The 23,287-nt window shown below is 40.2% G+C and overlaps 1 protein-coding gene across 2 annotated transcripts in view; it reads right to left on the reverse strand.

Annotated features, from left to right (window-relative positions):
• Positions 1–498: 498 nt before the first annotated feature.
• LOC311093128 (interferon-inducible GTPase 5-like) overlaps positions 499–23,287 on the reverse strand; it is a 31,553-nt gene continuing 8,764 nt past the window's right edge. Inside the window, exons 3-5 of one of the 2 annotated variants that reach the window (XM_084130274.1) lie at positions 14,313–14,469; positions 7,247–7,814; positions 499–7,008 (exon numbers count right to left, since the gene is read on the reverse strand). In XM_084130274.1, the coding sequence (XP_083986400.1) occupies positions 6,380–7,008; positions 7,247–7,814 (1,197 nt within the window). In that variant the 5' untranslated portion in view covers positions 14,313–14,469 and the 3' untranslated portion in view covers positions 499–6,379. The remainder of the gene's footprint in view (positions 7,009–7,246; positions 7,815–14,312; positions 14,470–23,287) is intronic. The other variant, XM_084130273.1, reaches the window with a different exon arrangement.

A 23,287-nucleotide genomic window follows, 5' to 3' on the forward strand; every position in this document is an offset into this window, starting at 1 on the left:
TATTTGATTCTAAACATAATTTATGTAAGACCTTTGCTATCATTAAACATAAATCCTAATTGGCAATTTTTAAATTAAAAATTTAATGTTTTGCTCATTCATTTGCAAGAAAAACAGCGTTCTGGGGGCCTGAAAATGCAAACTTTTTAAATATTTTTTTCAAAGTGCAAGTTTTTGAAAACGAGACCGTTATCTACGGAAATTTGTGAAAACGGTGATGTCATGCGCATGCATATTGCTTGTTCAGTCTATAGACATGTAGTGTTTATAAAGTGACATCGCCAACTACTGGCCTGGCAGCATAGAAAAGCGTTTTTATTTTTTTCGCGGATACGTGTGAACAGGGATCGTTTTGACAATGGAGTCGTCTGTAGGAAAAACATTTCCGTTTTTAGTAAATCTGTCACGGGTGGTTGCAGGAAAGCAGACGAAGATGATGAGTATAATTCCAACACGTTTAATGATGATAATACAAAGAGTAAACAGACAAGCAAGAGGTGATGTTGCAGCATTATTTATCAAAGGGAAAAGTAAATTAAAAGGAAGAGAGGGCCAAAACCAAACATACTATCATTTAAATTTATAGTATATCATGTACATTTATTCCAGCTGAAAAAAATAAATTAACAAAAGACCAAAATGAAGAGAAATTCAAGATTGCGTTTATTAAACTAACACATAAATTTGCTACTCCTAAAAAATAAAAAATAAAAACGAGCTGTACTTTTCCCCCCTCAAATGCAAGTTAAAAAAAAAAAAACTACATGTAGCAGCTACATGTAAATTTCTATCCTGGCAAGTTCTGGCATGTTTACACAGCAGTTCCCACTGAAGCCATAAGCACATTTCTGGCATCTTCTGCTATGTCATTCAGAGCAGGGGCGTAGCAAGCTTTTCAAAAGTGCGGGGGATGGATGTGGTTTGTTTATTAGCAATAAAAACGATGAATAAAATGACAGGTACAAAAGGTATAACATACAAGATATAAAAAGCTTCCCATTTAAATGAGTGATAGGCCTACTAGAAAAAGTCAAACCTCTGTTGTGAAAATACACAACAGTAGACTTGTTAAAGAATCAGAATCAGAAATACTTTAATAATCTTTAATATATAAATAATATATACACTCACCTAAAGGATTATTAGGAACACCTGTTCAATTTCTCATTAATGCAATTATCTAATCAACCAATCACATGGCAGTTGCTTCAATGCATTTAGGGGTGTGGTCCTGGTCAAGACAATCTCCTGAACTCCAAACTGAATGTCAGAATGGGAAAGAAAGGTGATTTAAGCCATTTTGAGTGTGGCATGGTTGTTGGTAGTGATGGCCAGATCGAGGCCTCGTGAAGCAAATGAAACCGTTGAATCAAATGTGCCATATTGTTTCGAGGCTTCGAATCAATCCGACACCCGTCTCAACGGTGACACCTAGTGGTCACTTGCAGGTGTTGATCTGAAACAACCTTGACGAGCCATTAAAAACATTTTTTTTTTATTATTATAATTTTCTAATATGTGAAGCTTGTAACCTATAGGCTCTTCACTGTGCATAATGTTATTTTGGTCATGAAAAATGAATATTAATAAAATAATTCAAGCCACAATGTCTCACTTTTTTAGAGATTTTTATTCAAAAAATATTAATTTCTCTGCTGTGGAAGGACTTAGCCTATTTCTTTTTTTACAGATAATTTCTCCAGCCTTTGAAAAATCCTCTCACAAGGGACACTTGTTGCTGGCATACAAAGATATTTTTTAGCAAGGACATACAAATGAGGAAAGATTACTGCTCTCTCTTTCCAATAAGTTAGTGGATCATGAGTTCTGGGCAAATATGCATCGTTGATGTATTTTTTCACTTTCACTGTGGCATCAGCTGCAGTATATTGGGTACTCATGTAGACCTATAAAATGTATATTCACACAATATTATATTATATTATATTCACATTGAAGCTATTTTTAACATGATTGGCAGTTGTGATTGGGACATTAGGTTGTAGGGCATTGGGCTATGGACTTTATAAACAGTGTCCCAAAAGGTTGTAATTATATTTCAATTATAATTATATTTCAATTATAATTATAATTCAAACAATGCATACATTGCATAGATGGCCCAACAGTGTCAGTAGCAGGCCTAGGTAGCCTACAGGGGGAATGCCATCCTCTGCACCCTGCAAAATGGCAGGATGAGTGCTCCTCAAATGGCGCATCATGGATGATGTATTGTTGCAGTAGGCTAGATACCGATCACAATACACACATCTCACTTTATTTGGGGTTTCTAAATGGAAATGCTCCCACACCACAGATGTACGGCATCTCTTCTGGGGAGCCTCCATTTTATCTATCTATCCAAATCAATCTATCTATCTATATGAATCTATCTATGTATCTAGATATGTATCTATAATCTATGTATCTATATATGTATCTATCTATAATATATGTATTTATATGTATCTGTAATCTATCTATATGTATCTATCTATTAATCTGTCTATATGTATATCTATGTATCTATTAATGTGTCACTATATACTCTGTCTGTCTCTAGCATCAGTCAATGTGTTGTGTAAATTTAAATGTAAGCCTAAATTGCCTATAACTAATCAAATCGCACTATGTCACTATATCACCAAAAATCCGCTACCTCAAAGTCAAACTCCTCTCACAAAAACCCACGAGGTCAAAATGCGTTTATTTCACTTTTATACAGATGTGCGATTGTGTGGTTTGTTCCCGACCGTGTCAATCAAACGCTGATTCGGCGGACCACACCTGATGAAACACTTAGTGAAACACTTCGAGGCTTCGTTTGGTCATAGTCACGTGACATGGGTGTTTCGAATCACGCTTCGGATCAGTGTTTCGAAACATCTGCGCTTCGGGATCTCGCAAAGCTTCGGAACGACTGTTTCGCGTCAGCCATCCTTAGTTGGTGCCAGACGGGCCGGTCTGAGTATTTCACAATCTGCTCAGTTACTGGGATTTTCACGCACAACCATTTCTAGGGTTTACAAAGAATGGTGTGAAAAGGGAAAAACATCCAGTATGCGGCAGTCCTGTGGGCGAAAATGCCTTGTTGATGCTAGAGGTCAGAGGAGAATGGGCCGACTGATTCAAGCTGATAGAAGAGCAGGGTTGCTTGCCAACTCTCACGCATCTGGCGTGACAGTCACGCATTCAGCCTCAATCTCACGCTCTCACGCTTAACAAAGAAATCTCACGCTAAATTAGACATTTTTCTGTGCTGTATTTTTTTTCACTCGTGTGCACTAAATTTCAGAATTACTATAAACAATTCAGGCTCTTAACTACTGGATGGACCACTATTTATGGCGCAAATTAGTTAAAATCTCCCGGAATCTAGAGCGAGCACGCATGCGAGACAGAGACTAAACCGTAGCGCACTCACGGCGTACGGCAGCGTTGAGCATTGTAGCCAATCACTGACATGTCTGTTGAACGCATTGGCCAATCAGAGGCGTTTAAATGAGTCGCTGTCCTGAAGATGGCTGTTTCTCAATTCCAAGAATGCAGAGAACGGACTTGTGTTCTCGTGGAGACCGGTCTTGCCAAGCTTGGAAGAACAAACTCGGAACCGGCCGCAATGACTTCTGGGACACCAGGCGAGTACTAGCTCAAGTCTGCATTCGATGCATCCTCGGTATCAAGAACACATCCGGGTTCTTTCATGCGTCCTCTGTACTTGCGTTCTTGAGAATTGGGTCTGAACTTCGACGGTTAATGATGACGTAAAACGAGAACACAAGGACGCAAGATCGCTGAAGAACGCATATTGAGAAACACCCGATGTGTTTTGCGCGAGCTCACCGAGTTCTACACTTTCGCAAACCTGTCATTATTATTGCCTATAAACTTAAGATGCAAATAAAAGATTCACTGCAATGTATTTGATATTCTTGATGCTGTTCTGATGCGCTCCATTACGCACCGCTCTGTTTGGTGATGATTAAATAAGTGGACGAATGCCTGGCAAAATGTAAGTGGAAAACATTTAATATTTGACTGTTTTACAATAGAAATGTTCAACTACCGACAGTATCCGGTAACGCGAATTACTCAACTTTTTTTATTTATTTACAAAATTTAGCCTTTTTGAATTGAAAATATGCTATAATTTCTTTGATTAATTTAGAGAGAATGCATGCATAATTAAAAATAAAATATTATTTGCAAATAGTTACAATTATTTCACTAATACAATAAGCTTTTTTTTTCTTTATTCCCTTAAATCGCTTTTATAATTAATTCCTTTAAATAAAAATACCCCAAAAAATTTTGGGTTGGAATACCCATGTCACAAAGCTCGAATCATTTCAAATTGGTTTCTTGAACATGACAATGAGTTCACTGTACTAAAATGGCCCCCACAGTCACCAGATCTCAACCCAATAGAGCATCTTTGGGATGTGGTGGAACGGGAGCTTCGTGCCCTGGATGTGCATCCCACAAATCTCCATCATCTGCAAGATGCTATCCTATCAATATGGGCCAACATTTCTAAAGAATGCTTTCAGCACCTTGTTGAATCAATGCCACATAGAATTAAGGCAGTTCTGAAGGCGAAAGGGGGTCAAACACAGTATTAGTATGGTGTTCCTAATAATCCTTTAGGTGAGTGTATATATATATATACATATACTACTGGGCAAAAGTTTTAGATCGGTAAGATTTTTTATGTTTTTAAAATAAGTCTCTTCTGCTCACCAAGGCTGCATTTATTTGATAAAAAAGCAATAACAATAATAATAATAAAAAAAAAAACAATTTAAAATGACTGTTTTCTATTTTAATATATTTTAAAATGTAATTTATTCCTCAGATGAAAGCTGAATTTTCAGCATCATTACTCCAGTCTTCAGTGTCACATGATCCTTCAGAAATCACTCTAATATGATGATCTGATGCTCAAGAAACATTCATTATTATTATCAATGTTGAAAACAGTTGTACACATTTTTTCAACATTCTTTGATGAATAGAAAGTTCAGAAGAACAGCATTTATTTAAAATAGAATATTTTCTAACATTATAAATGTCTTTATTGTAACTTTTTATCAGTTTAACTCATCCTTGATGAATAAAAGTATTGATTAATTTGATTTCTTTCCCCCAAAAATAAAATTAAAATTCTTACTGACCCCAAACTTTTGAAGGGTAGTGTTTAATGTTACAAAAGCTTTAGATTTCAGATAAATGCTGTTCTTTTGAACTTTCTATTCATCATAGCATCATGAATTAAAAATGTAAAAAACTGTTTTCAACACTGATAATAATCAAATGTTTCTTGAGGATAAAATCATCATATTAGAATGATTTCTGAAGGATCATGTGACACTGAAGACTGGAGTAATGATGCTGTAATTCAGCTTTGATCACAGGAATAAATTACAGTTCACTGTATATTCACATAGAAAACAGCTGTTTTAAATTGTCATAATATTTCACAATATTACTGTTTTTGTTTGTATTTTTAATCAAATAAATGCAGCCTTGGTGAGCAGAAGATACTTATTTTAAAATATATCTAAAACTTTTGACCGGTAGTGTATAATGCAACCAACCGAATTTAGCTAGCTGCTGAACAATATCCCAATTAGCATAGTATAAAAAACGAAATATATTACCGAAAACACTCGACATGTCAACAAAACATAAACAGAACATCTTCCCAAAAACATATCAAGCTTATTTAAAAATTTCGAAAGCATAAACACTCATTCAAAGTACCTGGAAAAGGGAGATATAAATAACCAGAACAATAAGTTCCCGCCTCCTCAGCGCGAGCTGACCGATAAATCTAACACACCAAGAGAGGCGGGACTTAAGGCAGAACAGCCAATCATCAGCCGGTCACACTCAAAGCCGGTGTCATGTTTGAAAGGGAGGGGGAGAGGAGGCAGCCGCAGCGAGCGCAGGCACAGAGCGGCCAGAGAAACGGAGCGACTGTAGTCAGGCGTTTGTGCAAAACTGCGGAAAAACTGCAGAAAAAGTGTGGGTGTTGAACCCTCTCACCGGGAAAAGTGTGGGTGTTAAAACACCCACATCCCCCACGGGTGCGAAAAGTAAATTAAAAGGAAGAGAGGGCCAAAACCAAACATACTATCATTTAAATTTATAGTATATCATGTACATTTATTCCAGCTGAAAAAAATAAATTAACAAAAGACCAAAATGAAGAGAAATTCAAGATTGCGTTTATTAAACTAACACATAAATTTGCTACTCCTAAAAAATAAAAAATAAAAACGAGCTGTACTTTTCCCCCCTCAAATGCAAGTTAAAAAAAAAAAAACTACATGTAGCAGCTACATGTAAATTTCTATCCTGGCAAGTTCTGGCATGTTTACACAGCAGTTCCCACTGAAGCCATAAGCACATTTCTGGCATCTTCTGCTATGTCATCCAGAGCTCTCTTCAGCATTGTTGAGACTGTCATATAGGACATCCCTCCTGCCACCACAGAGCCAAGAATGGGTATGAGGCTCACAACATACTCAACTGCATTTTCAGCTCCAAACAGGACTGCAGAACCCAGTAAAGATAATACTGAAGCTAGGTTTATCCCACCACGCAGAGGAGACTTCATCAGACTCTTTAGTTCCTCAATGGTCCTCCCAGATGTCTCACAGAGCTTCTGTAGGGATGGATCATCTAGACCAAATGTATTGTAGTACGTTTCAATCTCTTTTTGGACAATGACTAAATCCACAGCAACTGAAAGACCAGGAAGAGGAACTGTAGCCAAACAAGCAGACACCAAGGCTACTTTTCCAATGTTTTCCTCCAGAGCTTTCTTCTTTTTCTCATTAATATCCAGTGTAATATTCGGTAAAGCCAACAGCAACACACGTCTCTTATGCTGTGGAAGCTCTTTCTCCATCCTCTCCTGCAGCTGATTTAAATCATACTTGCCGAGCTCAAAGCCAGAGATCAAGAACACGACAGGATCCTCTATACCAATCTGTTTTAAACCTATAGACAGAAACAAGGAAGGGCATCATAAAATACAAAAAAAGTACAAAAGAGATTTATTAAATATTTTATAATAATAATTATTATATCTAATAAATAGGCTATGTACCATATAATCTTTAATATTATAATTGTTGTTTTTTTGCATTAGTAAACTAGATTTGTTCAATGTTACAATTTTAAACAACATCTTAAACCATTTGTTGTTCAAATCATTGTTATAAACTTAATAACTGACCATTTTCACAATCCCCCCGGATGGTATCCAGTGTCTTTTTCTGGTCAAAGCTTTTCTTCCTCTTTTCAGCATCAATGCTTGAGTCAATCTTAGAACGAACAAAATAAAACATTTTCCCCATTCTCATGATCTCTTTGGCCAGCTGAGTGTGGCATTCTCTGAACCGATCTGAAGCAATGATGATGAAAAAATCATAGTGTTCAAACTGAACCAGTTTAAGATACTCGTCGGCTTTGAAGTTTGGTGTTCCAATGCCAGGAAGATCCCACACTTTCACATTTTTGTATTTAGGGTGAAGGTAAACTTCAGGCTCCATGGTGGTTTCTACTGGGCCAGTTTCAGCAGAGCCTTCTTCTTCATCCCCTAAACCCCTGAATGCATTGACAAACGTGGACTTTCCAGAACCTGACTCTCCCGTCACACCAATGTTAAGTTCTACACGATCTTGCTTTTTGAGGTATTCTTTGATTGTGTTTATCGCTGATGGGAGATCCTGAGTAGATATGGAATCTTTAATATCCTCCAGGTCCTGCTGAGTTATTATTACAAAATCTTCATCTGTAGCCATCTAAAAAAGTAACGTCAATTTTAACAGTGTTAAAAAAAAGAAACTGTCGAAAAAATGTTGCTTAAAAGAAGAGTTTAAAATGTCATAAGTCTCTTTCTCTGTGTTGGGCCATTTTAGCTGAAACTTAAAATCCTGTTTAGGATTAGGCCTTAGTTTAATTAAAAAATGTAAGTAGCTTTTATAAAAGTGCCTTAAAAACATTACTGGTGTGCATCTTGAGACAAAAGAATGGCATTGACATATTTCAAGATATGTCAGTGCAGGTTGATTTCAGTTAAAACAGTGCAAACATGCATTTAGTCTGGGACTTAGCTTAAGCCTTGTCTGTGAAACTGAGGAAAAATTATATTTTTTACTGATGGGAGGTCAAATGGGCCATCAACTAAATAGTCTTTTACAGTTTTTAAAAATTGCTTACACACAATTTCTGAAATGACTCCATTTCTCAAAACTCTACACACACAACCTCAAAACATGCACACAAGATGGAAACCGTCACACATATCTCACAAAAGCAAACACTTAATTCAAAACTATTTTAACTCGTCTAATGGTGTTTTTGCGTAGTAACTACACACAAACCATTACATGTTTTTTCTGAATTGCTAAAACACTAAACCCCATTCTCTGAACCAAATTCTCAATAGCCTAAACCAATTTGTCAAATAAATCACCCTTTCTGTACAACATTAAACAAGTTCAGGTAGTTAAAACACTGTTTGCAAATCTCATGCACTCTTTTTTCAAAACTTTTCACTCACTAATACACATTTTGCACTGTGATGCACTTATGTTCAAAACGCTAAACACAGGCAGGCAAAAGTTTAACACAACTACAACACAGTTATCATCGTTTACACACAGCGACTAAAAATTGTTTACACTTATTTCTGATGATGTGACCAAACCAATAATAAAAAGTCAGTTCAGAGTCCCAAAATGGACTCAAAATGTTGCACTGAATGTTGATACCAATAATGGATGGAAACAATATACAGTAAGTACTGTAAAAGAGTTGGTGAACAAGGAGGAAGAAGAGGAGGATGAGGAAGAGCAGGTGTGGAGAAGAGCATGTTGTCAAGGCTGGATCTGGACAAAGTCCTCAGGCCATACCCAACATGAAGACATGATGCTGAAGTAGAATAAAATCTCTCTCACTGACCTTGATTTTGCAGTTGCAGAGAATGGGGTTTAGTGTTTTAGAAATTCAGAAAAACTGTGTTTGATTAAATGGTTTTGAAGCAATTGTTTGATTTTGTCAGAAGAGTCAGAGGTTCTCTGAATGTGGTTTGAAAATTTGGTTTTGTGTTTAAAGTGTAAGTTGCAGGTTAAATTTTTCACGAAGATAATGCAATGTGTTTATTAAACATAAAGATAAGAACCGCCCACCATTGTTTTTTTATACCAAAATGCTGATATAATATGAAAAGTTGGCACTTTTAACAGTGGTTTTAACCACTCCTGCTCCCTTCCACTAGATGGGGCGTGACGTCATAAGAGGAACTCACTAGTAGAGTTACCGTACGCTAGCAGCTATAGATGCCTTACATAACTACAGAAAAGTTGGTTGTATGTTTTATTTGATAAAAAAAAATTATGGATAAAATAACTCAACTGTAAACATACTCGTGTGTGCTGACTTCAAGGGGACCGTGATCCTGCCTGAAATGAGAATAAGCTATTCGCAAAACAAACGGGTTCAGGCACGTCAGATCAGCCGGTCGCAGGTCGAGCTGTTCCACTAAACTCCAAAACGCGTTCACCTCACGGCAGCACATACTCTCCCCTGCTGATTCAATTGGGTGGCATAGCCCACACAAACACAGTGATGGGGAATCGATCTCTCTTTTTCTTTTCTGACAATAAACATCGCTAATTAAATCGTGAGAAATTGATAACACGTGGATTGAGGAAGGGTATTATATGACGTTTGAGGCGTCGATGAGACTAGCGATTGATGCCTGTGCAGTGTGTGCATCTCTAACGTTACAGCTCTGATTGGGACTGACTTACTGTAAGTAAATAATGTCTTCAGTCGTTGTCCCTCCTTGCTATTCTACATGACGGCAATATTTTGAAAAGACTTGCTTGTTCCGTTATATTATCCGGGTTAAGTTTGCACCAGGCTAGACTAGCTCTAACGTAGCTAACGTTACTAATACTCACCAGGACACCTGGCCAACCCTCCACTAATTCTCCTCACACCAAGCATTAATAACTCTTTGAGTGCCATGGCTCCCCTCTCTCACGCCTGACCGGTTAAAAATTGTAGGGCTGTGGTCCATAAAGAATTTGATGGTTTCCCACATCCTCAGTCGTTCTCCAAATAGCCATAATACAGTAAGAATCTAGCAGAGTATGGGTTGCGAGTTCCTCTTGTGACGTCATCACCCAGTAACTGAAAAAACACGCTACCTTCGAAGAAACCCCAATAAATGTTATTTTAACACATTTTAAGACAGAAATAATTAAATATATACATATAGAGCACTTTAATTTACACATTAATTGGCTGTGGTGGTTAACCTGCAACTTACACTTTAAGGTTTTGAAAAGTGAGTGATGGTTTCAAGAAATGTGTTTTAGCAATTCAGAAAAACTGTAAATGATTAGCCACATAACTGCACACAGATGTGAAAAATGTAAAACAACTATATTGTATCTTTTAACAAATTAAAAGTCCATGAAAACAAATCTAAAGAAAACCACAACGGAATATGTGTAACATAGACCTTCTTTACAGCAGAATTAGATTTTTTTACTGTTGTGAAGCTGCTGCGAAATAAAGGTGATTTGACTTGTATGCATGTATATATTTACAAAATATACAGACATGCAAGGATCAAAAAGATTTGTTTCTCAAAACATTGAGTTTGATTTCTAAGTGAGCAATTTATGTAAAGTATTTTCACATGATTTCCATTACATGAGAGTAGATGTTAAAACTTCATGCTGATTTGCACTCGGCTTTCGCCAAGATAAGCACCAACTAAGACGTAGCTTTACAGTAACCTATGCGTCTCCATCCAGTTACGCTTCCTTCCATATGGTGATGTGAATATCCTTCTGTCTGGTGTTAATGGCTGAAGTATATTTCCTGGCGTGTCAACACACACAAAGCTCCGGGGATCAACCACAGTGCGGTCTCCCCAGCGGATCAGCGTGACAACCGTCTGGATTGAGATGAGTAGGGTACATCTCTGGGGTCTTCATGTGGGCACCTTCCATCCTCAGTGTTTCGTCGACTAGCCCACAACACCTCAAGAGGGCTCAACAGTGATTCTGGCGTCCCAGAGTCAGCCCACTCCGTCCCCCACTCAACTCAGCCCAGATTACTTACCTGTACATTAGCATTTCTTTCTTTCTATTGTGCTTGAGATCCCTTCTACTGCTGAGGTTGCTCCTTCCTCGTAGTTCAGTGGCATAAACACTTGATGTGACCTAACCACAATCTCTAACGGCACAATCTCACCGCAACCCAACCATACGCACCAACCCGTTTGACTAAGGCTGTCGAAGCCCCACTGTCGTTGTTAAAGCAGGTTCAGTAACAACGGTTCCGGATGGCATACTACCTACCGCAAAACACAACAATATCTGTCCAACACAAATCCTCATTCACGCAAAATACAGTACACGGGATTGTAATAACTATTATAACTATGCAAACTATACAAATAATCCAACAGACTCTTCAAGTTTTTCAAGAGTTCTTCGAAACCGTATTGTGTGGCGGCCTGTACACAGCTAGCCAGAATCTTTTCGTCTCAATCACAGCCAGTTGCTGCTCCTCTCTGCTGCTTCAGATAAGTTCTTCACTGTGTAACGCAACTCTTGGCCACTGAATCCGACGTCTCTGAGAAACCGGGTTGTAGAGTGTGCCACAAATCCTCGACAACCCACTTCCACTGGATAAACCCGGACACTCCATCCTCGCTGTTCTGCTTCAGTGGCTAAATGAGCATACCGCAGTTTCTTCCTCTCATACACCTCATCTACAGCATCCTCCCATGGCACTGTTAAATCTATCAGGTGAACAAGGCGTGCTGATCCAGACCACAAGACAATATCTGGTCGAAGGTTAGTGGTGGCAATCTCAGGTGGAAAAATAAGCCGTTGATCAACATCTGCCAGTATTTTCCAGCCTCAAGCAGCTTCCAGTTGTCCTGGGCGAGAACTGGTTTTAACACCTATTCTTGGTGATTGCTCTCCTGGGCGGAGGAATATTGTCTTCTGTGTGTAATGTTTTGCTAGAACAGGTGGCAACTTATTGGTCATGTTACGCTTGTCTCCCAATGCTAAAGCCAAACTTTGCAGTTCCTGGTCATGGCACCAAGTAAACTGCCCTTGGCTAAGAGCCACCTTACATCCTGTCAAAATGTGCCTTAATGTGCCAGGTGATGAACACAAAGGACATCCCAGAGGTTTAGGTTCTGTGGTGATGGGAGAACATCATATGTTGACCTGATAAGAAAACTGATCCTACTCTGTTCCATTGACCATAGGTCTTGACAGCGCATCTTGCGTTGTTCCACACTCTCCCATCTCATCCATTCTCCCTGCCTGACCTGGGAAATGGCATTTATACACCTCATCCTCTCCTCCTGCTTTCGCACCTCGTTGACTACCAGCTTCCTCCTTTGAGCTGGGGCTGCCTTGTGCCATGTAGGAGGAGCTAAACTTAGCCCAAAACCCCCTCTTCCATGCTGTACTTGCCCCACAATATCACCAATTTGAAGGGCAGCCTTTGCATCTTCCACAGCATTCTTTGCTGAGCACTTTCTTCCAGTTTTCAACACAGGTGCTGCCTCCCTTACACATTTGTCACGTGTCTCTACTAATGTCATTTACAGTCTGACCTTGGTGCACTTAAACTCCTCGGTTAAAGCAGAGACAGCTGCAATATTCCTTTACTATAAAGTCCCACTCTGCTGAGGCAGCGTGGAACTCCCAACCTTTTTCTGATGCATTAACTTATTAAAGCTTCCAGCTTCTCTACTGTTGTCAAAGAAACCTTGTGCACAGTCAGTGGCCACAGCAACCTCGGCAGTAGACCAAACTGAAAGCAGTTTGGTCTACTGAAAGAAAGAGTTTTAATTTGCCTGGTAGAGCGCAGCTGTTTATGCTCTTCAACCCTTCCACTGCTTCCACACATGATCACTAGGTCATCAGTAAATGAATGTGGCATTTAAATGGCAGTGTTGGGAGCGAAACCATTCACTCATGTATCTAATCTTCAGACCAGATACATGAGTGAATGGTTTCGCTAAGTGGGCCTCAAGTTCCCCCATCGCCTATGTATTTATCGTGCAATTTATACGCGAAAATTTGTTTTTACGTGCATATGATACGCACTGTAAACCCATTGGGTAGGAGGGAATTTTGGTTCATTTGTTAAAATCTTTACAGGTAACATGAGAATACATATGCATATGTAAATTCAACATCCTGCTCTGATATTTATCTTGAACTCAAAACAAAAATTTTGCGCTATAGCACATTATAAAAAGAACTTAATACCACACTCGGCAGACGTAATAATTTAAAAATATGTAAATAATTTTTTTTTAATGTAAGGCATCATAATTGTGTATAGCAGTGGCAACAGAGGTGATGTTGCAGCATTATTTATCCAAGGGGAAAGTAAATTAAAAGGAAGAGAGGACCAAAACCAAACATACTATCAATTAATTATATATTATTTCATGTATTTCATTTATTCCAGTTGACAAAAAATGTAACGAAATAAAAAAAAATGAAAAGAAATGCAAGAATGCACTTATTGAACTAACATAAATTTGATCTAAAACGACAACAAAAAGATAACAGTTACTTATTTTGCTTATGATACGAACTGTATACCCCTTGGGTAGGATTAGTGGTGTGGGTTTAATAAACTTTATTACAGTGTGTATCATATGCACGCAAAAACTGCATATCATATGCACATAAAAACTAATTTCCGCATACAAATTGCACAATAAATACAATGCATGCTATAGAGACGCATTTTATGTGATCAGGCTGGGAATTCCAGAGCTGTCAAAATAAATCCACTTTTAGTGTGTAAGCATTTTTTTAAACTGTAATTTGTAGGTTACATTTGTTGTATCTTAGCATTTTTTAATATATGAGTATACAAATCATTCACTCATTTTAAGTTTTGTAAAATGATTTGCCCTGCACACTTTTCTGTGCTTATGCAAACCATGTGGACATCTGTCACGGTTTTGTTTTTGGGTTTGTTCACATCATGTTTCCTTGTCTGTCATGTGATCCTGCCATGTGTTCCCTTGTCTGATGTGTCATGTTGCCATTGGTTCATTGTTTCATTGTTCACAGGTGTCCCTTGTCATTAGTCTTGTGTGTATTTAAGCCTTCATGTTTGCCATGTGTCTTTGTCAAGTATTGTTTCCTGTAACCACTGTTGTGAGTCCTGTTCATGTTCATGTTCATGTTCATGTAATAAACTGCACTTGGGTTCTCATTTACACTTGCCTGCAGTGGCGCCTTTTTGTTAAGCGGCTCAACTCTTACTGTGGGTTTAACGGATGAGGAACATCGCAAACCCCCAGTATCCTCTCAGCCTGAACCACTTTACGCCATGTCTGCCAAGTCTGAGTCTCTTCATGTCATGTGTAGCCCTAGAGAAACCCTGTGTAGAGAAACACTATTTTTATTTTTGTTTATTTTATTTAAAATGTACATTTCATAATGTTAAAAATGTTTAAATAATGTTTATGTGGGTTAAAAATTAAGTTAGTTAAAATTCATGTACCCGGAGGAAAGATCCAATCAGGAGTGAGTGTGAGAGGTCACGAAGGAGCAGGAAGATGTTGTGAGAGGACGAGACGGGAGAAAAAAAAAAATGAGGAGACACGAGTGAGAACCACGCGGTGACAGTCACGTTTATAACTTGGTAAAACACCAGATTAATGCGTGTGTGTTTGTAAATGTACTTGTAGTCTACACTAAGTGTGAGTTACGGACATTTCACTAAGTTTCCAGTGTAATAGTGTTTTGGGAAGCACTCGGTTAGAGTTTTTCCACGAGGAGGAAGAGTGGACGGCTAGTCAGCACGACTTAGTTACAAGGACATTGCCAGTGTGTAGCCTGCTCGGTTGCCCTTTTGTGCATCGCCTGGATAAGCACTCATCTCAAAAGCTATTGCCTACATAGCTGTCAGACGGCGCCTTCAATCACAAGCATCGCAAGCATCTTGTTGCCGAGGCGTGAATGACGACGTTCTGATCAGCACCACAGCCGCAGTGAGTTTTGTTTTCTGCGCCACAGCGCGAAACGGCCATTGAGTTTCTGGTCTCCCCGCTCGCAAGCAACACTACAGGCCTGCAACGTATCCTCATCTGACTGTCTCAGGGGTATTCATTTTATTTCATTGATTGGCCATTTATTCATTTTTGCCGGCTTAGTTTAAATTTTGGGAACTGAATTGTGTTTCATTTGAATGCACTGTTGTATATTTGATCTGTATAGATGTACATACTATTTTTTTCTTAAAGTAAATAGTTCAAAAGTATTTCTGTGGTAGCTTTGCATTACATTGGGTTTATGATATTGGAGGATTTTAATACTTAATGCAAGCTAATATATAAGTTTACAGTATCCTGATTGAAAGTAAAAGTGTTTGATAATTCTGATTTAGATAAGTGACATTTAAATTGATTTTCTCATTGACTAAAATTATTGAGTCATTTAAAAGGGGTGAAATATTACTGTAACTATAGTGTTGACATTTGATTAACCGAGCACTTGAAATAATTCCCTACAATTAGTGTTATCCTCTAATTTAGCAATAAAGACACTGTATTGCCACTTTACATTCAATTAAAAGCAGTTTTTTTAGGTAAACGGTTACAAGTAGGTAATAATTAGAAAATTACATTTAGAGCATTAATTTCTCAATAAACAGGAATTCGGGGAGCGCACTCCACACTACTAGCTAGACACGCTAGGGGGCGCTACATAAAATGGGGGCTCGTCCGGGATGATTAATGCAATTCATTTGTAATCCGATGCTAATAGTCGTTAGCAGTAGCCGTTAAATTTTTGTTAGTTTCTCAAAGAAATTAAGTCATAGTTTACTGAAAAGCTAAAAATCTATGTTAACTTAAGTTAATATCGGTTAACAATTAGCCTGGAATTTGTTATTAGCTTCTTCTAGAAAAATTTGTCAAATAGCTTATTTAAGCTAAAAACCTAGAAGAAAAATGGAGGCTAAGTGTAGCACTGCAGAATTAGTTCAAGAGCTCAAAGACTGGTGCAGAAGAGAAGAGTTGGATGATGCCCATTCCCTCATGGTACTGATTCCAGAAGACGTTGCTAATGCCCAGATTGAAGAAGCCCTAGGAACTATCAAAGCCTTAGGCCGAGTGCGAGTGAGAGGACGGACAGTTAGTCTGAAGCTGGATAGTCACAGAGTGCTATGTGAGTGTAAAGAGACAGTGGACCCCACCAAAGTCCCTCCTGAACTGTTGCCAGAGGGCAAGACGAAAAAATGGATGATTGTTGTTGCTTCGGAAAGTCCTGCTCCTCCGAGCCCGTTAAAGAGTCTATTGGAAGAACCGCCAGAGGGTGGCTCGGCAGAGTCTATTATTCGTGCGGTAGGTGATTTGTTAGATAAGATGGGGAAACCATCAGGTGAGAACAGCAGTTACCGTCGTCTGAGAGTGTTCTCCGGTACGGTGCCGACTCCAGTTGGAGAAGAGTCTCTTGAGCATTGGTTAGAACATGCACGCCTGATGGTCGAGGAGAGCGAGTGTTCCACTAAGGAGAAACGACGACGTATCATGGAAAGTCTGAAAGGTCCTGCGTTAGCTGTTGTAAAGGCTGTGCGGACTACTGATCCAGAGGTTAGTCCTGCTCTGTGCTTAGAAGCCATTGAGAGTGCTTTTGGGTCTGCTGAGACAGGCGAAGACCTGTATTTCGCCTTTAGATTGCTACAGCAGCAGCCAAAGGAAAAGTTGTCTGACTTTCTGAGGCGCGTAGAGTTGTCGTTGACCAAGGTAGTTCGTCGTGGAGGTCTCCCTGCTGGCCGTGCTGACCGTGCTCGAGTGGAGCAGCTGCTGAGAGGGGCTGTCCACTCTGATATGATGCTTGTTCAGCTCAAACTCAGGGAAAGGAAGGAAAACCCTCCATCATTCTTGGAATTGCTGAGTGAAATCAGAAGTGAAGAAGAGTACGAGTCATCAAGGATGAAGCTGAACACCTCTGTCCAGAGAGTTCACACAAACCCGGCTACAGACTGTAGGCAGGATGAGGTTGAGCGTTTAAGAACAGAAATTCAAGAACTCAAGTCAATGTTCACTGCCCTGAGTACTTTGCCTAGCCAGGTGGTAGCAGACAGCAAAAGACCTGTGTCAATGACAAAGATGCCCACCCCAGAGACAGGTGGCGATAGTGAAGTAGCTGTTTTAAGAAAACAAGTGAAAAACCTGCAAAAGCAAATGGCAGGCCATAAGCTTAAAGTCTCTGAATCCCCTACTTCAGTTCTTCGAGTAGAGCCATCAAGACAAGCCCATAATGATAATAGAAAGCAACCATCTAACGACTCGGATGGGAACTTTTGTTATCGCTGTGGTGAAAACGGCCATTACTCTGCCAAATGCCAGAATGCAGAAAATCAAGCCAAAGTGATTCAAAAGCTGATACACGCTCTAAAGAAAGCTAAACAGGGTGATACATCTTCTCAAGCATCAGGCGGTAGTCCCACAGTGTGCTCAGCAAAGAAAAGTGAAGTAACCACCCTTGAAAGAGGCATTCCTCAAGGATTGATCGGCCCCTGTTCAATCATTCCAGTGAAGATAAATGGCCAGCACTGCGATGCACTTCTTGATAGCGGCTCTCAAATCACCATCATATTTGAGACCTGGTACAAACACCACTTACCTGATGTCCCAATCCAGCCGGTGTCAGGGTTGGCAATATGGGGTTTAAGCGACACCAGTTACCCCTACCTGGGATATGTCGTAGTGGAGATGGAATTTTCAGAGAAGGTCACAGGTGCAAAAGAGACACTTTCCATCCTTGCTCTTATTTGCCCAAGTCCACAAAGTCCTGAAAAGACCCCTGTGATCCTTGGCACAAATGCCAACCTGTTCCAGAGACTGTCCATGCTCTGCCGAGAGACCACTGGAGTGGACATTGCCCAGACCCTTGGCATAAAGGCAAAGAATTCCATTGTTCACACAGACCAACCAACCACTGAGGGTGAAGAGGATGAAGTTGCATGTGTAAAGTGGATGGGTCCAGGCTCACTTACCTTACCTCCTGGTGGTGAATGCTGCGCCATCTGTGAAGTGGTGGCGAAGAGGCCTCTGGGTAAAGACATGTTGATGGTTGAGGCATCACCCACCGCTCCATTACCATCCGGAGTACTGTTGCAGCCTATGGTCTTGCATGGTATTGCAATGGATGATCACCTCACAGTCCTTATCCAGAATGAGTCCATGAAAGACACCGTCATCCCAGTTGGAACTGTCGTAGGCGAGCTGTGTCACGCTTATCCAGTCATTCCATCTCTGAAAGTCAAAACCGAGGCTGTGACTGTACCAACAGAGTTAGACCCTCAACTCATTCAGTTTGGCAACTCGCCCATACCACCACAATGGAAACCGCCTTTATTTGTCCCCTTGGATTTTTTCAATTTGAAAGGATGCCCCAAGGCATAACAGGAGCGCCTGCAACGTTCCAAAGACTGATGGAGAATGCTGTCGGCGATATGAATCTCCTTCAGGTGTTAGTTTATTTGGATGATCTCATAGTCTTTGGACGTTCATTAGAAGAACACGAAGAACGCCTCCTGCGAGTGTTAGATAGGCTGGAAGAGGTAGGGCTAAAACTCTCCCTTGACAAGTGCCAATTTTGTCAACCCAGGGTTAAGTATGTAGGTCACATAGTGTCCGCTGATGGTGTTGCCACTGACCCTGAAAAACTAGAGGCAGTCGCTAGGTGGCCTAAGCCCACAGACCTTAAGTCACTGCGGTCTTTTTTAGGTTTCTGTGGGTATTATCGACGCTTTATAGCAAACTACTCTGCGATCGTTAGGCCCCTCACGGAACTGACAAAGGGCTATGCACCCACTCAGCATGGTAGGAAGCCAGCCCCAGACAAGATCAAGACGTATTTTAAGGACTCAGAACCATTCAGTGATCGATGGGATCAGTCCTGCACAGACGCATTCCATCGTATCATTCAGTGTCTGCTCAACGCGCCTGTACTGGCATTTGCTGATGCCAATAAGCCATATGTCTTACACACAGACGCAAGTTTCAAAGGGCTCGGTGCCGTACTCTACCAGGAACATCCAGAAGGGTTAAGACCAGTGGCGTTTGCCAGCAGAAAGTTGAGCTCTCCTGAACAGAGATACCCTGTACATCAGCTAGAGTTCCTTGCGTTGAAATGGGCTGTCGTTGATAAATTTCACGACTACCTCTATGGAGCCAAGTTCACCGTACGCACCGACAATAACCCGTTGACTTACGTGCTTACCACTGCCAAACTGAATGCGACAGGTCATCGTTGGCTTGCAGCCCTGGCCACCTATGACTTTGACGTACAGTATAGGCCTGGGAAGGCAAACATTGATGCTGACTTGCTGTCTCGCAACTTACCCAACTACGGGGACTGGGATGACATGTCTCAGAACGTTGTGAAGTCCATATGTCGGCGGGTGGAAGTGAATGTATCCCCAAATTCGTCTCCCAGATATGTGGAACAATTAGGAGCTTCGCCAGCCTGTATTCCGGAAGTGTATGCCTTTCCGTCTCAATTACACCTCAGCTCACTGGAGCAACTATCAAAAGCGGACTTGATGACTGCTCAGAAGGGGGATGCTGTGATCAGACGCGTGATTGAGGCATTGAAACAGGGAGTCTGGCCTAGCAACAAAGACTTAGACCCAGAGATGCTATTGATGAAGAGGGAAGTTGGCAGACTTGTGATAAGAGATGGACTTCTGTACAGAGCAAGCAAGAAAGCTGCAGAGGAGGCACTACAGCTTGTGCTGCCTGCTGAGTTCAGAGAAATAAAGCTAGCGCAAGTTCTGCCAGGGAGACTCAATCATTTACGTCACTAATTGCCTTATCAACTACCCTATCATTTCCTTGCTGTAGTATAAAAGGGCAGCCCTTACTCATATCTGAGTCCGCAGATGCTGTTGTTCCAGCTATCGTTCGCAGATGCTGTCGCTTCAACCGACACCGGCGTTCACTCACTCGCGTTTCGATTCCAATCATAACAGTCATATCGTTGATTTGATCTCAGCAACTTTCGCGGTGCGCGAGTGCGACACGCTTTGTGTAGGAAACAAGGATGTGGCGGCTACGGCTTTAAATCTCATGAGAGACGATCTCCTCACAGGGTTTTCCAAGTTCAAGTTCCACTTTCTAGGCTTTTATGTTGGTAGGCGCTTCCAGCGGCCACCGTTTACATGTCCCCATTACTATGATTAAACTTCATTCAGGTAAGTATAAACTTGCTCTTCTGCTCCCTTCATCAGTGGTAAAGATCAAATGTACAGCAGTCTGCAACGCAACATTCGGTAACGTTTTAAAAAGTAGGGCTGGATAGCTCGCTGAATGGTTGTAGCAAGTGTAAACAATGTAACTGATTTCCACAGCGCAGTGCTAATCTATTTTCAGCGTTGTCGATCCCACGCTCTTATGGTTAGTTGCAAAATACTAACAGCTGGGTTGCTGAATAGATTTAAAATAAGCTTAAGAGCAACTAAGTTATTAAATCGGCTTATATGTATATGCCATATTCACAGTTTGCGCTCCCCATCTGCTCACTCACCATGTGAGAGTGCCTTCCATCTTAAAGGAGCAGAAAGTTACCTATTCAACTTGTTTTACGCCCTTCTTTGATTTGTTATTGCTTCGGCATTTATGGAGATGTTTTTGCCAAATCACTTCCCGACCGCCGGGAAAGTTATAAATTATAAAAAAGGGTTGTACAAATTTGAAAATGATACATGTAAATATGTCCATATCATAAACAAGCTGACGTTGAAGCAGAAGTTGGTAATTGGATGTTATGCGTATGCCATAGCAGACATGGTTATGAAGGGTAGGACTTATATGGGTATATATATGTTGCAGGAGTATTTAATACAAAGGAAGTAAATGATACATTTACAGTGCTGATAATTCTCTACAAACTGTTCTACACTATATATCTATATACATTCATTTTTTTTTTTTTCTTTCTTTTTTTTTTTCTCATATCAAGATCTTTTAATACTTGCATTTAAATTCTTCACTAACATAAATATGGTACAATCGCTGTAATACAAATTTTCTTGCCGTCTACTTAATCCACCGATATGTGTCATAGAAATCTTTACATTATAGGTATTTGATATTAAATGTACAAAGGCAGACTAGAATGCTCAGGTCAAATGTCACAGACTTGCCAAAACGTGCTTAACACAGTAGAACTAACAGTTATATTTTAGACCATATAATTCAAACCAATCACCAGACAAATCACAGTCAAGAAGACTCGGATGACATATTTACTCATCTGTATGATTTAAATGTTCACTTATTTTTTTTTTATTCAAGGGACTCCCTCGGTTGCCATGGCCAGTGATCTCTCGGCTGTGAATAAAACTTCACTCATACAAGAGCAACTCGAGAGTAATGTCAGGCGTGCGCTGCGCTGCTGAGAAATAGATTCTATGCTCAAAGTCAACAGAATATCAAGTGTGATTGAGGTTGTATCTTATCGGTATGCCGTCACCTTACTTCAGGTAAGTATCGTACTAAGATTAATGAGATTAAGATTTAGTGGTCGTATTTAAAAAAAAAAAAAAAAAAAAAAAAACCTATGTATCTCTTCAAGGCAGGGCGTTTATCTCTCTCGTCTGTTATAACTGGCCCACTCAGTGCTAATAAGGCGATCCGATCAGCTAGACGAAGGGTGCATATCCGTTCAGATTTTGGACATTTGGAACAGCAAAGGTCAGATGAATTACCGAGCCTGCTCAGGCTTCGTTCATTCGCGCTCCACAGAAATTATCCTATAGCGGCTGCTAACATCCTTTTGGGTTCAAAGTGGTGGCAAAACTTATGTTGTATGTGTTAACGAAGCTCGGTTGCATCACTAAGGCAGATCTTCTTGTTAGACGATCATGCTATTCCTGAGATGTTTATCTGGCAATCAGTAGTCTCCAAATTCATGATTAAGGTTGCGCGAGCACATTCTGACAACTGCTATGCCATAGCTACACACTTTAGTCTTCAGGTGACTCTGCCCTTCAGCAACCCTTTTCCATCACACTGCGTCCTCTAACAGTGATCATGTAATTAGTCGCTCTGCTCAATCCAGCTAGACTGTATATCACTGAAGGTGTGGCTCCCTACACCTTAAAAGCTTATATTCTGCAGAATTGTTTATAATGTTTCACTTTTCTTTTCAGATTCCTTTATTTCCCATCCTGATCACGGCCGGTTGTTCCTTCCTCGTTTGCAATTACAAAATCGATGTGTGGTGGGTCTTCAGTAGTGCTGGGCGGTATGACCAAAAATCCACATCACGGTATTTTTCTAAATTACACCGGTTCACGGTTTAAGACGTTTTTTTTTCCCCAAGCATGACTGGGTGTAAGAGGCGCTTTAGGAGCGGCAGAAATAGCGGTTTCCCAGGTAACGGCTGTACACAAAGCAGCCACGCTTATAAACGCTGCTTTATCAGGAAAGATAAAGAAAGATTCAATCGTAATAACAAAGAAGCTTTTCTAAAGACCGTCAGTTCACTTCACATACATTCATCCAGGGGAATTTACTTCAGATCTAACACTCCGATCTCGCCCGTGGTCTTTCTTTTTATGATTCACCTTCTTACCTAATTTCTTTACTCTAAGCACTCCAACTGACTCAAGTTTCTGGTATCACATTAACAATTTCTAAAATTGGCAATACATTTTGTCCCTTCTCATCTATGATTAAATTCCTAAAATCCGCCCTAGATCCTCTGATCACTTCCCCTATTTTCCTACCTAACGTAGCATCTCTCTCTTAAGCCTGGTTCAGGACTCATCTAGTTTCTATCCTCAAAAGCTGCAGTTATCTCCCTCCCAGTATACTGGTCATTCCTTCAGGATCGGGGCAGCCACTACAGCAGCTGAAAGTGGCATTTCTACTTCAGCTATCAAGATGCTGGGAAGATGGTCTTCCTCAGCTTTCAAGTCCTACATAAGACCAGATTTAAAAACTATCCTCGAAGCTCAGCAAGCTCTCCAGTATACTGTTAAGGTAAAAAACCTTATCTAACTTCTGGTGGTGGTGTTGTTGCCTCATGGCTCGATACGTCTAAATAGCATAATCTCCTTATAGCCAGATGGCTAAATGTCTGCCAATTTCAGGCGTTGCATGCTGTAAATTCAAGTAGATACAGCCCAAACCGCCCGTTCCGCTAAAGCGCTATCAAAGATTATCATAGGCTTCCGTTCC

Source organism: Abramis brama (assembly GCF_963993115.1).
Source record: "Abramis brama genome assembly, chromosome: 12".
In the NCBI taxonomy this organism is placed as follows: Eukaryota; Metazoa; Chordata; class Actinopteri; order Cypriniformes; family Leuciscidae; genus Abramis; species Abramis brama.